The sequence below is a fragment of the Ammospiza nelsoni genome, chromosome 2 (assembly GCF_027579445.1).
Source record: "Ammospiza nelsoni isolate bAmmNel1 chromosome 2, bAmmNel1.pri, whole genome shotgun sequence".
NCBI classification, from domain to species: domain Eukaryota; kingdom Metazoa; phylum Chordata; class Aves; order Passeriformes; family Passerellidae; genus Ammospiza; species Ammospiza nelsoni.
This window is the reverse complement of record NC_080634.1, coordinates 60,188,814-60,204,524: the sequence shown is the minus strand read 5'-3', so window position 1 is coordinate 60,204,524 and position 15,711 is coordinate 60,188,814. Positions and strand designations below refer to the sequence as shown.

The following is a 15,711-nucleotide window of genomic DNA, read 5'->3' as shown; positions in this document are numbered from 1 at the left end:
TGCTTTGCAGGAAGAAAGTTATAGCAGATTGATAGCAGAACAGGTTCAAAGAAAGTCTAGTTTAACTCTAAGGTTCCCTAACTACAAAAATAAAACACATTATGAATGTGTCAAGCTTAAAAACAAGAAAAAAACCTAAAAGCTCGCTAAAACATATTTCTGAGAAAACCAATATATGTAGTTTTGGTCTCACCCTCCAAAGAAGAGCACAGATATGTATTTATCATGGAATCATAGAATGGCCTGGGTTGGAAGAAACTTCAAAATCATCTAGTTCCAATCCCCCTGCCATGGACAGGGACACCTTCCACTACATCAGATTGCTCAAAGTTCCACGAGCCTAGCCTTAAACACTTCCAGGGATGGGAATCCGCAACTTTTCTGGGCAACCTGTTCCACTACCCTTCCACCCTCACAGTAAAGAACTTTTTCTCAATATCTAATCTAAACCTACCATCTTGTAAGTTTGAAGTCATTCCCACCTGTACTGTCACCATATGTGCTTGTAAATAGTCTCAATCTTCCCTGTAGGTTCCCTTCGGGTATTGGAAGGAAGATCAAGTAGTTTTTTTAACCACACAAGTTAAAAACCCAAGGGAAAAAATCAAGTGTATGATTATGTCCTTGTTTAATTCTTGTTTAAGAATTACTCATCTCTCACTCCTGCCACTGCACACACCGTCACTGACAGAAAATGGTATCAGAGCTATCTGCTCAACCCAGACAGCAGCTATGGGAGCTAGCCTCCCCTAGGGAAGAGTCTGGAACATAAGTACTGAACGTAGAAAGTGCAATTACAAGTTTTAAAAGGCAGTAATTACCACTTTAAATTGCTCTGTGTTTTGTAAACCATGTTTCAGCAAAAACTGTGGTAAAGGGCAATCAGCAAAAAAAGAACTAAAAACCAAAAATAGTGTTTTAATGGTTTAATGGACTTCTATCATGGACAGTCTCCTAAAAAAAAAAGTCAACAAAACCAAAATTTTAAAAAAAGATCCACCAAATAATGACCTATTCTATGAAACATGTTTCAAAAGAAAGCAATATGGTAGAAGATCAATAAAAATGAACAAAGTGCAGACCAGTTAAAGCCCTCTTGTGCAATCTTATCACCAGATGACAGGTGTATATCAAGTCATGCAACAGGACAGCTGTTACCCCACACCTTTGTGGGCACCTCTAACCAATGCTGCATCGTACTGGAGCTGAGAAATCAGAAATCATTGATAGTCAAGAGGACCCTACTGTTCTTCAGAAAAAATCATGTTCACATTTTGCATCCTATTTGTTTACTGACCCTAACCTCCTATTTGCTTCCAGGCAAGAATAAACAAATAGATTTGATGAAGTAAAAGCCACATCAACAAAAAAGGATAAAGCACTGTTAAGAGAGAAGAAAAATAAAAAACTGCATGCATTAAAGAAAAGTTTTATTTTCAACAATACATTCCATAAGCTACAAGATAGATGGTCCATTAGGGCCTCATTCCTGAGATACAATTATGCTCTGCAAATAGTTTAAATACCCCAGTTTAAGTAATATGCCATGATACATAATTTTTGGGATTTAAGTTACAGACAGCTGTGGTGCAGGCACTTGGACATGAGCTAAGAACCCCAAGTTTCCTTCCTAGCCAACAGACAGGAATGGCATTTCTAGGGCACAATTTCCCTGCCCAGTTTTAGGCTCCTGTGCTATGATAGGATGCCATGCCCTAAAAACACCTGCATTGACTACGAAATGGTGGAGGCATTGAGGTGCTTGTTTCTGGTGTAGGCAGCTGTGTCCCACACTCTCCTCAGCAAGTGGCCAGCTTCCTCCTGCCCACCACGTCTGCGCAGCGAGGCACGCTCCTCGCCCCTTCCGCCCTGCACCGCCTCAAGAGCTGCAGTGTCTGCAGCCACACATCGAGCTGCCTGTGCTCCAGATAAGCCTTACATTAGCTTCTGCTGGAGAAGAAAATCACTTTGGCTCAGCTCTGTCCTTCTCTAATGACTGACGCTCACACCACTGGCCTGGCCTCTGAGAAGATGAGTTGTAGGAAAATGTTTCAGAATAATAAACAAAACAGATAAAATCAACTGATTGTCACATGTTTTCAGATCAGTTTTTCAAAGCCCTGTTTATATTACACCCTCTTCACTTTGCTATGAAACCTAGTTACAAAAGCCCAAACATCCACATGTTTCTAAAATATGCTTCTCTACTGATCAGAATGTTTCCTGTGGTACTGAACTGTGCTGCTTCACGCAGTTCTGAAGTACTTGGTTTAATCCTATGATCAGATCTGAACTGCTCTGCCAGATTAAACTGGTTTTGGCCATATCTAGAAACAATCATCATACACACAACACTCTGATATGGTTGCTATGTCTGTCTGCAGGCAGAGAAACCCCCAGGGCAATACCTCTTCACCTGAACTTGGTGCCAGACTACCAAGGAAGCTGCTGACACACTACACTTCCAAAAGGCTGGAGATGAACAGAAAAGCATTCACTCGTGGTAAGACACTTTAAATGTGCTTTTCTTTAAGTTGATCACAGTTTTGAACTGGAAGAATCAGAGTAAATGTCACTTCTTGTACTCTATTATTTTAAAACTGTTGTTATAACTGCTTCCAACTCAGTCCCTACAGTGATACGATGTATGGACTTTCCTTCCTGCAATGGTTGTGAAAAAGAAAGGAAAGAACAACTTTTAATATGCTCCTACTGAGAAAAGCATTCGCACAACTAAGTCAATTTAATTTGAAATGCATTTTTGTGGAAGTGGCCATTGTGTTTTTATACAGTATTTGCAATTGGTTATGATTTCATTCACAAGCCTTTCATTCAGTTTTAAAAGCTAATACTAATGTACACAGATGTACACATGACTATAGTGAGGTAATGCTCTTGATTTCACTGAATGCATCTGAATCCCAGTCGAGAGCCAATCTAAACCTTCCTCTAGCTCTGTTTTTCTGTAAGACACAAAAATAACTGTACACATTTGGAACTACAAAAGAGCCCTTTTTTACTATGCCTCCCTTTGAATCTAGTGTGCAATGAGAACTGCACACAGAGAAAACATTAAATTAAGAACTACAAGGTAGTGATTCAATTAACACAAATTAAATTACATCTCTAATAGCAAGGTTGCAAAAGAATTTATTTCTAATACAAACATGCTTCTATATGGCCTAGCAAAAAGGGAGAGTGCAAACTATCCCAAAGTTTTTTTTAAAGTCCCAAATTAAAGTGTCAGCAATGATTTTCAAGAAATCAATACAGAGATCCATAGAAGAACAATTTGTGTATTTTAAAATTTTTCCTACTTCTGCTGCTTCATATTTCTCATACAAAATATAGGTAAAATATGACACCCTAGCTCCAGCAAAGCTTTGACTTGGCTTCAACCCATTTCCCATGTCTGCTGGACACATAAAGCAATTGAGCTACTGCTAAAATCTTCCCAAATATTAGCCACCAAATCCCCATAGATGGACCTTTACCAATTCAGAGGAATGCAAACTTCATACAGATGAAGTTCACAGAAATCCCATAAGTGGGTCCCTGAAAGCACTAGTTATATCCCACAATCCCCTGAAAAATGAACCCCGTCCTCCTTCGAGGGCTAAAGGCAGCAATCTTCCTTTCTGCTCTCTAATTCTTTTAGTGTGTTTGACATGCTGACAAGGTGTTTCTCTTTTTCTCTGAAAATTGTCTCATCAACTGTCACCAACTGACAGAATATCAAAACACCATCTGGGCCATGGAAATGGAAAAAATGGAAGGGGATTTCTTCTGCTTTGGAGGTACTGTCTTCTCATACTGCAAGTCTTTAAGGATGACAACTTGTCCCAGGAATAAGGTGACTAGCTTTTAACTGGTGTGGAATAAATGCTGTGTGAGTGAGTGATAGGTGAGAAGAAATACATGCAATAGATAGTAGAAGGGAAAAGCTACGTGGGGAAAAAAAAGGTGAAAGCAACCTCAGGGAAAAAACAACTGTCTTTCTAACCAAATAACAACATCCAGACTGGCAATGCAGATGACCATTTACATTAAAAGACAAACAATCCTCCCCCTCAAGAACAAATAAAGCACCCCAAAACCCTAAACAGAACTAAGGGAAGTGACCTTAGTGACTAGAAAACAGCTTTTGAAGTTTTCCTTTGCTGACAGTCCCTGTGCAGAGGCAGAGGTAGCTTCTCAGCTTTATAGGTGTTCCCACTGCCAGCATCTGAGAAGGGACCAAATTGCACAGAGGATGCTGCAGGCAGACACACAATGCTCACTTTTCTGGGAAGACAACCTCATTACAGATTTCATATTTTCCTTAAAGTGTTCATAAAACTGTAAATGGGTAAAGGAAAGGAACCTTCTGCTGGAGCTAAAAACAGCCAAAAAAATGTAGACTTACACCTTGACCAGGTGGCTTAATCTTTCTGAAAGCCCATGGAGATATCAGGGAACATGGAAGAGCAAAGGTAGGCATGAGATGATGGTGCAGAAGTCATGGCTCAACCTAAGGTCTCAGACCCCTCTTTATCAGAAGAAAGCAGGAGAGAAACAAATGCCAGAAGTACAGAAGGGGCCTTCAGGCACAGGTTACTACAAGCATCAGAGCCACCTGAGAGAGCCCAGCCCAACATAGAGCAGTCATGCTGGGAACCATGTTAGCAAATTAATGGCCATAATGATTCAACTTCTCCCTGACACCATTTAAAGCTTCCTACTATGGATCTAGCCACTATGCCTGCTTTTATTCAGCTTTTTAAATTAAGTTCACAAAGGACTAAATAAAAAGGCATTGAGAGAAGAAGCTACAGATAGAAAAAGAAGCAGGTTTACGCAGTGGCGTTGACTCAGCCAAAGCCTGCAGGAACTCCTACCCTGCAGGCTTTGGCAGGGTAGGAGTTTTGTTTGTGCTATCTCCCTCTGTCTCACAACAACAACAAAAGAACCCAAACAAACAAAACAAAAGCACAGAAAAAAGCGGGGGGAAAAAGGGCAAACTCTCTATTTTAACCAGACTTCTGACATGTAGCAGAAGCCAGACAGGTTATCAGTAGCCTTAGCCCAAGCCACTTGTTCCCTTCTGAAAACTATAAGGATATTTTCACTTCATTTCTTCCTCACCACAGATCTACTATGTGATAAATGAAACCTCCAAGTATAATGAAAAATTTAAAAATCATTCTTTTTAAACTAAAAAAAATAAAGCTGATAAGAGCAAGTCCTTCCCGTTCACATGGGTCCATGTGACTGAGCCCCTCCCACTGGCATCTGCCACTGAATGCTTACATTTGCAAACTGTTCATAATTTATGGTTGTTTAACCAAGACTTAAAAAAAAGCAAAATAGCTATGAATTATGACTTCCCTAAAATACTGAGCATAGCTGCCACTTAGACCCTGAACCTCTCCCCACAGCTGTCCCATGTCCCAAGAGCTCTTGGCACAAGAGAGCTCCAGGCAAAGCTTTGACAAGAAGAAAAGTACCAAAGTTGTTAAAACTCCAGCTTGTGAGGGCATTGCAAAAATAACTATCAAAAGATAAGTTAAATAACACCATTTGTATACAATGAAGATCCAAAAAACCGCTTTTGCTCAACACAGAGCACTTACAGAGCTAACACTTTTGCAAAGTACACAAATTCTGTTGTCCATCCCTAAATACGACTAATCTAAGAACTTAGAAACTTTAGGAGTAGCAATAGCTCCTGTGTAGTAAGAAGCAGATCAACCAAGTATAAGCAAGAAGCAGTCTTTTAGGGCTAAGGTACTACAAGCTCTCAGCCAAAGGAAAATTTGTTTCAGCTTCCCAGGTCTTCACCTGTGCAGGAGTTCTTTTCTACAACTGGGCATTTAAAATTTACCTTCAGGCAGCCAGCTAGCATCTTTGATATCTGAACTCAGTGAACCCAGTGATTTAAAGGGAGCTTGCATCTGACTGGAGCAATGGACTTCCTGCTATGCACCCTCTATCTCCAGCCTTTCACATCTTTGATTTCACCACCTTTAAGGTATGCTACAGAACATCTTTGCTTAGACTTCATCCAGAGCAGAATTTAGTGGGGTTATGAGATAAACATCAAGGTTGAGTTGTTCTGAAGCTGGAGAAAGCTCTGTTTAGAGAGGTTTTACTGTCCTGTTGAGCACTCCTTAGTATTTTTAAAGTTTCTCAGGCGAGCATCTGAAGAAATTGCAAGAAGTAGAATGTGTGGCTAAACAAAACAAAGCCCTATCTGCTCACACTACCCCTCCCAGGAACCACACTGAAGTGGCCCTCCCTACCTCAATTCTCCCATTTCCTACTGGCTTGTAAAGTAAAGCCAGCAATGAACAACGAGCAGAGGTAATAAGTAAGGCTCATTTTTGACTACGCTTGTGCAATTCCCATATCTAAATCCCCAGGCTACCACAAGCTCTGGAAAAATACAGGGAAGGAAGTTACATTACTAATTCCACCCAAAACTGAGTTAGCACTTTAGACAGACAACACTCAGTTCATTGAAATGATCGCATGACTCTGACAGCAGAAACAGGCCAGTGACCCAGCCAGATATTGGGCCATACAGAAAACCAGAGACAAGATCATAAAACCAAAAGCAGGGTATTTTTTTAAGAGAGGAGAATAAATGCTTTTTTACATTAACAAAAACGGAATAGTTTGTCATGGCACTTAGCCTTTAAAAAGGCTCAGACACCTCATTTCTTGTTAATAAATGCAAGCTCTAATATTAACCACCAGCTATAGAGAAGCTGCATTATTTTTACAATAGGAATCCTACACTGAAGCTTCAGGACTCACAGGATGTGGTTTAAATAATCACCACCTAACTGAGAGTCTGCGTAGGTAGAAACAGACATATTTTCCCTGTAGTGTAAAAGAAACCAATGCAAATTACTTTCAAGCTTATTTCTGAATAAGCCTCATGCAGTAATACAATTTAGAAACCAATCTGTAAATAACAGTGAGCAGGTACATACTGCTCCTTCCAGTCATCTGCAGGGTGACCATTACTTCTACTCAGAATTTTATCCTAGTACACTAGAGAAGTTGAAACTACTATAAAATACCATCATTTTGAGAATTCTATATCACATATGCATCGATTCTACTGGCACAAATCAGCAAAACAGGAAAAATATTTTTGGAGGAAGATGTCTCTGCAATATTGCAGAGGTTATAACATTTCAGCCAATTTCTGTTCCGCGTATGCAAGTTACGGGAAGCAACAGGAAGCTTTTGAAACAGCACAAAGATCTGCTGCAACAATAATGACCTCAATGTTTCCTTTTTGTGTTTTACACCACATTTTTTCCTCGTGTTTCATAATACTCCTAACACCAAATTGTACAAATATGGTTTCTTACACCATCCCATACCTGCTGCTCATCCTCCATGACGTTGCTGGCAAATTCAAACACAAGCTCATTCTGCTGTACAACTGCTGCCATAATAACGCATTCCCAGGTCTCAGCTCCACATACAAAGAAAAATGTTCTTGAATGTGAATGAACAGAGAGCTTCACTGAGGTCCAGCTGGGCAGAAAGGCAGGTTCACAAAATGGATCAAGTATCAATGTTTGTGTTTCTTAGATCATCAGTGTTCCTGGGTTCTTCTCTTCTCAAAGCAAAACAAAACAAGGCAAATCCTTTCCTGAGCTGTTCTTCCCGCCTCGATAGCCTTTACCACTGTGGAGGGAAAAATAAAAAATTATCATTAAAAAATTGTTACTTAGCAATGTGAATTTGTAGCAGTGGCAATAAAGCTTTCTACGTATTAAAACTGTTATCTACATCCAAGCAAGTCAGATACTTTTGTGTCTCCAAAGGTATTACTTTTACTGATTACTGTATGAGAACTTTCATTACCTGAAACAGAACTGTTTCAGGAAATACAGCATCAGTTTCAAAGTGTTTCATATTAAAAGCATGAGTCTAAGGAAATGTTATAAAAGTTAACAAAGAGAAAATCCATATTTTCATTTGATTCAGATATGAAGTTTTCACATTCATTAAAACCTCTCATCTTCAAAGTTTATTCAAAGCGAACATACAAAAAACTCAGACAGACCTACTCAGCTGTAGGATATCCCAAGTATATCACATTTCTTCTTCACACACAGTTCAAATTTAACAAAGTTGTTGTTTTGCAAGTAAAATGTTCTGGATCTTGAATCCCCATTTAAAAATGATGAAACCAATAAATAAACTCTGTACAATCCAGAGAGTGCCCGTGTTCCTACATGAAACAGATCTTCAGCTTCATATTAAAAATGCACTGTGAATGTACCCTTATCTCTACCAGAGGCTCTCAAGCAGCCGGAAGGAAACAGCACTGACCACGTCACGGCAAATTAGAACTGTCAAAAAAACTGCACAGTACAAAGAAAAAAAATCCCCAACTACTGAACATAAACAGCTTTGGTGAAAGGATGCCTGCCCACAGCTCCCAGGCTGTTACTTACTCATCTGTGCCAAAGGTAAACTCAGTTAGGGTGAGCTGACCAAGAGGCTGCTGCACCACCTCTGCGGAAAGAGGAGAGCGCAAGAAGAACTCTTCGTATGCAACTCAGGTGACCCAGACATTAATTTAAAAATCTACCATTTCAAATAATAACGGGAACAGGTATCTAAAATTAGGAACCTAAGGAGTGTGTTGGTGCCTAGGAATTTTAATCAATATATTTTAAAAGAAGAAAAATGTGCGGTTCCTAGTGTTTTGAGCAAAATTCTTTAGACTGCCTTCGATTAAGAGTTGCTGTGACAAAAGAATAAGGGGCAGAGGTCTAAGATGCACCCATCCAGATTGAGACCCACAGGAGAATCCACATCAGTGCCTTTGGTGATGATTAGCATCTGCCTTTGTACAGGAGGTTTAACTTTGCCTTGTTTTTGCAGTAGGCTCAAACTCAAAAAAATGAAGATCCTCTTCCTCTCCCCACTGCCAAGCAATTTAGTTAGGGAGGATCATGTCAGAGACTTGTACTCCCTCACTCAAGGAAATGTAACAGCTGCTTTTCCTATATAGGTTGTGGTATTCCCAAATTCCTAAGTAGTGATGGCAGAGCATTTAGGCATTTAAGTCACTAGATCCTACCCTTCTAAGAAATCAGGAAACCCAAGGTTATGCAAACAGGAGAATCTCCCCAACTTCCAAAGCGTGCTCTAATTAGCTGTTAAAAGGTTTGTAAGAGTAGCCACAACCTTAACAACAGAATATTTGCTTTAATGAGAGCTACATGCAGGAACAGAGAAGGAAGTGCTGTAGGAACCATTTCAACCTCAGCGCTTGCACTTTAGTGGTTGACTTGAATAGTTAACGAGGCTTTCTCCATACTTTGGCAGAGTTATGGCACTGAAAGCATTACATGCAACCATATAATCCTGGGTGACTTCCCAAAATTAATTATTTGGCCTTGCCTTTTGGAAGATGCCATTAGGGAGTAGACACACATTGCCGGCATAGTGGGAACAGGCACAACTTGGCCCATCCTAGACTCCTATCATCCTGTATACCAGCCTGAAAATTAAGTATATTACTCTACAATATATAGTTTTAATATTGCCTACAGACACTGATTCAAGTGGGTCAATCTATGCCAACAGGGATACACCAACTTTTTCAGAAGAGAAGACAGTTATGGAAATTTACATTGACTAAACTTTACATAAAGTAATAGAAGTACAACTTCTATTTTGGTTCCTGCTTAGGAATAAATTGTAACTGTCCAACAAGATGAAATAATATTTTAACTCACACCCTCTAATCACTGAAGATCAACTTCACTGTAAGGGATCACAAAGCAAACAGGGAAATACAAGAACCTCCTCAGTTGTCCAAATTTAAACTTCTGTTTAAATAGAGGTTAAACTAATTGCTCAGAGTCAGAATACTGCAAGGGCTTTTAATCACAGCCACTACATTGACTGAAGCCACATGTATGAACAAAGGCTACAAGTTCTTTAGATCCAGTAACTTTTTACAGTCAATAACAATTAATACAGTCAATGTAAAATTGGGATAAAGGACATGCTGGAGACACAGGTTACCCAGTAAGGTCTTAAATATAAGGAAAACTGGAGGTCAAGCTACCCTAAAAATTTTAACAGCTCCCCACCTGCACTGGGAGCTGACATTTCCTTCCATTAGTGCCGGGTTATTCATTATTCTGTAAAACATTAATATTTTACAGTAGATACTACAATACCAAAATGTACACTAAACGCATAAGATACAAAAGCTGTGGCAGTAAACTTACTAAAAGCCATAAAGAAATATTTCCTTACTTTTTATTTAAAAAAAAAAACAACAAAACTCTCAATACAAAACTAATTATCCTGATTTAATATAATTTAAGCAACTGCAGCAGCATATTGCATTTAATCCACACAAACAATGCTTAAACCAGTGATACTATGCTAACATGAAAGTAATCATCTGATGCCACTGTAGGAATGGTCAGTCAAAAGCCGCACTATGGTGATGCAGTGATGTGAGACTGTTCCTCCTCCCCTACACCCCGACCCAAAAACCACCAAGGGCTCTATAAATAAAGACAAGTGATATATTCTTTTTACAAAAGAAACATCTACCACAACATTGGTACCAAATCCAAAGACAAGTGAGTGAACAAGCTTTAGTGAGCTTTTACATCTAACTTTATAAAAGTTAGGGACTCAGACTATTACTGTTTTTGCAGGATATTTTTCATTACTTCTGTTCAGTGTATAGTAATAGCAAATGATCTATTGGGCAACAACAGCACAGCAGAATAATGCAAAAGTGCTTTCCTTTACTCCATATTAATTTCTCTGCCATACAGAAAACAAGAGCAGCTTTTCACAGAACCCAGCAGAATTCTAAACCAGCTATATTTTCCTTCACATCTAATTTCATAAACTGTGCTTTCATTATTCCAACTATCACAGAGTCCTGCTGTCTATAGGCTAACACAAACACAACTATTGTTTTTGTTATGTAATGCCACTTATCCTCTGCCTGATTTTACATACATCTGCAAGTAGAAAATAAGTTATTTGCAAACAGCATAAAAAGTGTAAATTCTATTCACATGCACAGTAAGCTTGACTACATACAAATAATCCTAGGAGAAAGGGAACCCAATATATATTATCATAAAATTTACATCAAATTTTCAGAACTAGTACTTACTTCAGGAGGAAGTAAGGTTTTGCTTTCATTTTTACTAATTGTTGTACAAATATATTATAAAAAGCAGCATTAAAACACAATAATATAAACAAACATCTTTATTTTGGTTAATCCTTGAAACAGAACTCAAATTATTTCAATCCCCCCGGAAGCTCCCTCACCCACTGATTTCAACATCTAGGAACAAGCTCCTCAGTCTGTCAAAAAGCACATTCAGTCAATCTAAGCTTTAGTACATGCTACTCTGGAATCCCAGAAGATGCACTGTAGGATTCTGTCCTTAACATCAGCTAGACATCATAACTTTCCCCACCACTCTTTACCATTTATGCCTTCCAGATAGTCCTAGCCCGCTGAGGACTAACTGAGCCAGTTCAACAAAGCTTCTAAGAAAACCTCCAGAACCAATCCTTTTGGTCCCAATGGTCAAGTTGCAATATCGCAACTAGGCTCCATGCTGGGATCCACAAACTCTCCTTCAAATCCCGATAAAATGAGCCACTACCTTATCATTCAAGCACTGTAATGCAGAACACCAAAATAAGACAATGGCACCAGACTGCAGCAGGCGTAGCAGGCATCAAAGTACCAGGCAGAAACGCAAAAATTTGCTAAAGGTCAGCTATGAGCTTAGAAGACTCAATTCTTGCTACTGAGAGCATCCCAGATAGCTGAAAGATGCCTCCAGGAAGCTACTGGATCCAGTCCCATTTAGGGTTACTAAAAATGACTGTAATCATCCTGCACTGCCTCTCTCATGAAATTAGTAAGATCATTCATACATTTAAATCAAGAACCAGCTTAGTGCTTTAAGATTCAAGTGCAGATCTGAATTCTGAGTTACTGACGAAACAATTGCACTCATTCAACACAGGGACAAATCACTTGAGATTGGACTTTCCCATTGATTTCCTAAGACAGTCTGTAGCATTAGCACTAGCCTAGAAATGTCAAAGTTGTGACTTAACAGAAATGTAAAGCTGAACCCCTCCCTTCTTTACACCATCTTGGATACAGAGAAAAGAGGGGACTGAATGAGAGGAAAGGGAAGATTACAGAAATCTGAACAGAAGGACTGAGAACCACTTCAGGTGAGATCAAACACATGGATGGTAACCACACCATTTCACTCAAATTTCTAACTCCATTCTATCAGCAGAGGTTAAGGATAGTTCAACCCAGAGTCAGTTCACCTTCTGAAGAGTCAACAAGTACCATCATAGAGTCAGGTTTTCTTAAAAAGGAGGGCAAAGCTGAATAATATTGCAATTCTCTTAATGCAGAAATCCCAGACTATTACCGCGACCTGTGTGGGTCGCAGTTGGTGAGAGAGAGACGGTGAATCTTGTTTCTTGATCAGAAGGCTGAATTTATTAAGATATGATATAATACATTATAATTATACTAAAAAGAATATAGAGAGAGGTTTGCAGAGCAGCTAGCTAAGCTAGGAAGAGATAGAAAAGAACCCACAACAAAGTTGTGGCCAAGGACTCAGTCCCCTGGCTTGAACTGGTGATTGGCTCTTAATTATAAACATAGAAAATGAGCCAATCAAGGTGAATCCTATTGCATTCCACAGCAGCTGATAATAATTGTTTACCTTCTCTTCGGGGGCCTCTGGCTCCCGAAGACACAGAAATATGAAAGGAAGGATTTCTGTGGAGAAATGTCTGCGACACCAGACCAACAATCATCTTTATATATAGTCCACACCAAGCATAAATGTTAACAGTTCAGTATTCTGTGGCATTCTTTATGGACTAATTTTTACTATCCATTAATATCACAAATTTGCACAGGACAAGGGACTTGAAACATATGCTTAGACCCAGGGCATCTGCAATGATGAAATGACAAGAAGAACAAATTAATATATGTCACTTGGCACAAAAAGTTGCTGAAGCCTCAGTCTTTCTACTGCTCACACAAATTAAAGGAGATAGAAAAACAACATGGTTAAGAGGGTAGAACTGAGGAAGGAAAGAAGCAACATAAAGAACAACTCAAGTCTTCTGAGAGCATCCATGCTGCCTAGGGCAAACTGTGCAAAGGGCAGCTGACATAATAAAAGCCAACAGAGTGACCTTTGCTGAGCTTTCATTAAGGACAAAGAAATCATCAGTATCAATAAATCCCTGTTTTGCAGCCTGTCTGGAAACCACAGGCTCTCAGTGCATATACAGCAAGGAGGACAGAGAATAAGAGGGCTTATCTGTTAAATATAAACAAGTGTAAAACCCCAAAACTGACGCAAAAGCCAGTCAATATCAAAGAAATTAAATGAACCCACTTGACACAAAACCAGATGTTTACTCCAAAGGGAAAAAAACAACAAACACAAGCAACAAGCTCTTTGCCATCACAAAAAAATTTCACATTTTGAGCTCTTTTTTGTAACTATCTCTTTTAGCCTTAATATTTTAATTTAAGGCCAGATTCCTTTCCAGACTACTAACAGTAATGGCTCCACCACTGTGTACAGACTCCCCCACCCCTGAAAACTCTTTTCTTCCAATCTCCCATGCTCCCTCAGATTTTTTTAAGTCCCTTTTATTCAGCACATTTATGTAACACAGCTGTTGAACACAAACCCAGCAACCTGGCAGAGCACTGCTGGGAAGGCTGAAAAAAATTAAAGCATGGTTGAGGCTTTTTTTTTTCCTCTGTATCCTCTCCCACCAGCACGCTCAATGTGTCAAGCAAGGCAGCCTCAAATCAGTGTAGGTGTGTAGATGTAAAGCACTCTAAGTAATTGATTTATGCTGCAGCAACAAAAGATCAGCCTACCACCAACAGGCCAGGCCTAAAGAGCGACCTAAAAGATACTGAGGTGAGACAGGCTTTTCCGCTGAAGCTCCTGAGCTCCACAAAAAAGTACTTGAGCATCTGTAAAGAGCAAACCTCCCTAATTTGATCAGGCAAGGAAACGCCAGGTCGGGTTTTAGTCACCCCTCTACGTTGCTCTAGCAAAGTAGAACCAACTCAACAGGAAAAGTTAGCTGACCTAAAGCAGGGAGCAAGGACACTCCAGAGGGAATAGAGGGTCCAAATCCACTTCCCCATTCCCCCAACATGAAAACAACTGAATTTTGCATTTTCATAAACTGACTGCACAGTATAAGACGAGGTTAAGGAGATGGGACATGACCTATCCCCCACGATGGGACAACTCCATTCCCCCTCTCCTCCCCAAATCATGTGAGAGATTGGATCTCTTTTCCTCCTTGCCTGCCAGCCCCCAGCTCTCTGTCCATTCCAATCAAAACTGTTTTATGGATTCAAACACCACTTTGCAGCTGCCCAACTTTCAGCACATTAGACACCAAAAAGAGAAGAGCAGGGTAAATTTTTAGAAGTGGTTAGCCATCATCTGGCTACTCATAGAGCTTTGAAAGTTTTCAGACTGAATTTGGTTACTGAAGCCTCAGGTCACAGATAAATCACTTATTTCAACTACAGTTAGATAAAAGCCACATAACATTGCTTCACTGCACAGCCCCTACTCTACCTGCCGGCAGGACACACAGACCCAAGCACACACAGCAGCTGCAGTTGCATGAACACACTTTACATCCATGTGCACATGCAGCACACATGCACCAAAGCATGTGTATGAAATGCGTGCCCTTCTACTGCCTTGACTTTTAACTTCAGGTGCAGCTGTTTTGCCTACCAAAGACTAAAAAACCCCCACATCTCTATACAATAGGGGATACACAAAAGTCCTCCTTCTCTGCTTCCAGTTCACCACCTCCACCCACTGCTGCTCATCAACACCCCAGTGCCACTGGGAAAATATACAGTTTGATCTTCTCCTCACTCACTGAAAGCCAAACAAGATGAACTGCATGCCCCCCACCCCCAAAAAGGACACCTAAAAGGATAGTGTCCCCCAGACAGTGCATGGGGACAGCACACAGTTTGCCAGGCCTGAAAGAATTCCAGAGTCTGTCTACCAGCCATGGAATGGAGCAGCACTGACACCTCAGTATGAACATCTTGGTCTTGGAAAGCTAACATCTGTGCATAGGCATTGTCAAAAAGGAGAGGGGGTGTCAGCCATGAAAAATGCTGGCCACAAGCACACCACCACACTGAGCTCCTGGGCAACTGACAGCATGACTGCACATCTTTCTAAGAATTCTCTGTAGGACTATCTAAAGGTCTCTTATCCTAACAAAACCATCAGGATTTGTTATGGGGAATGTTTCTGAAAGCATGGCCTTTTGCAGTAATGTAATATGGATCCAAGGAGCAGCTGAAAACATAACATGCATAGCAAAGACCTGCTTCTCCTCTTGCTACTGCAAAATGGTACACAAACACACTAATGTCCAGTAAATGCAGAGGCTGGAAGTGTGGTTTGCTGGTCCAAAACTCTTGGCACTAACTTGGTCTGCCCCTTGATTCTACCTTTTGTAGTTAATTCATCACTATTGGTAGAGAAAGGAGAAAATCAGGTGATTATATTTCCCAGGGAGACATTCAATTAAGTCATCAAGGCAACTAGTTTTGAAAGAATGAAAGAAAAGCAATTA

At 39.9% G+C, this 15,711-nt stretch overlaps 1 protein-coding gene across 11 annotated transcripts in view; it reads right to left on the bottom strand.

Moving 5' to 3' along the window:
• ELF1 (E74 like ETS transcription factor 1) overlaps positions 1-15,711 on the bottom strand; it is an 87,725-nt gene that overhangs the window by 30,217 nt on the left and 41,797 nt on the right. For 9 of the 11 annotated variants that reach the window (XM_059465918.1, XM_059465910.1, XM_059465921.1 and 6 more), the window contains one exon: positions 7,377-7,686. In XM_059465918.1, coding sequence (XP_059321901.1) covers positions 7,377-7,448 — 72 coding nt within the window. In that variant the 5' untranslated portion in view covers positions 7,449-7,686. Of the gene's footprint in view, positions 1-7,376; positions 7,687-8,068; positions 8,171-10,115; positions 10,131-15,711 lie in introns of those variants that run through there. The other 2 variants (XM_059465916.1, XM_059465915.1) reach the window with 2 other exon arrangements.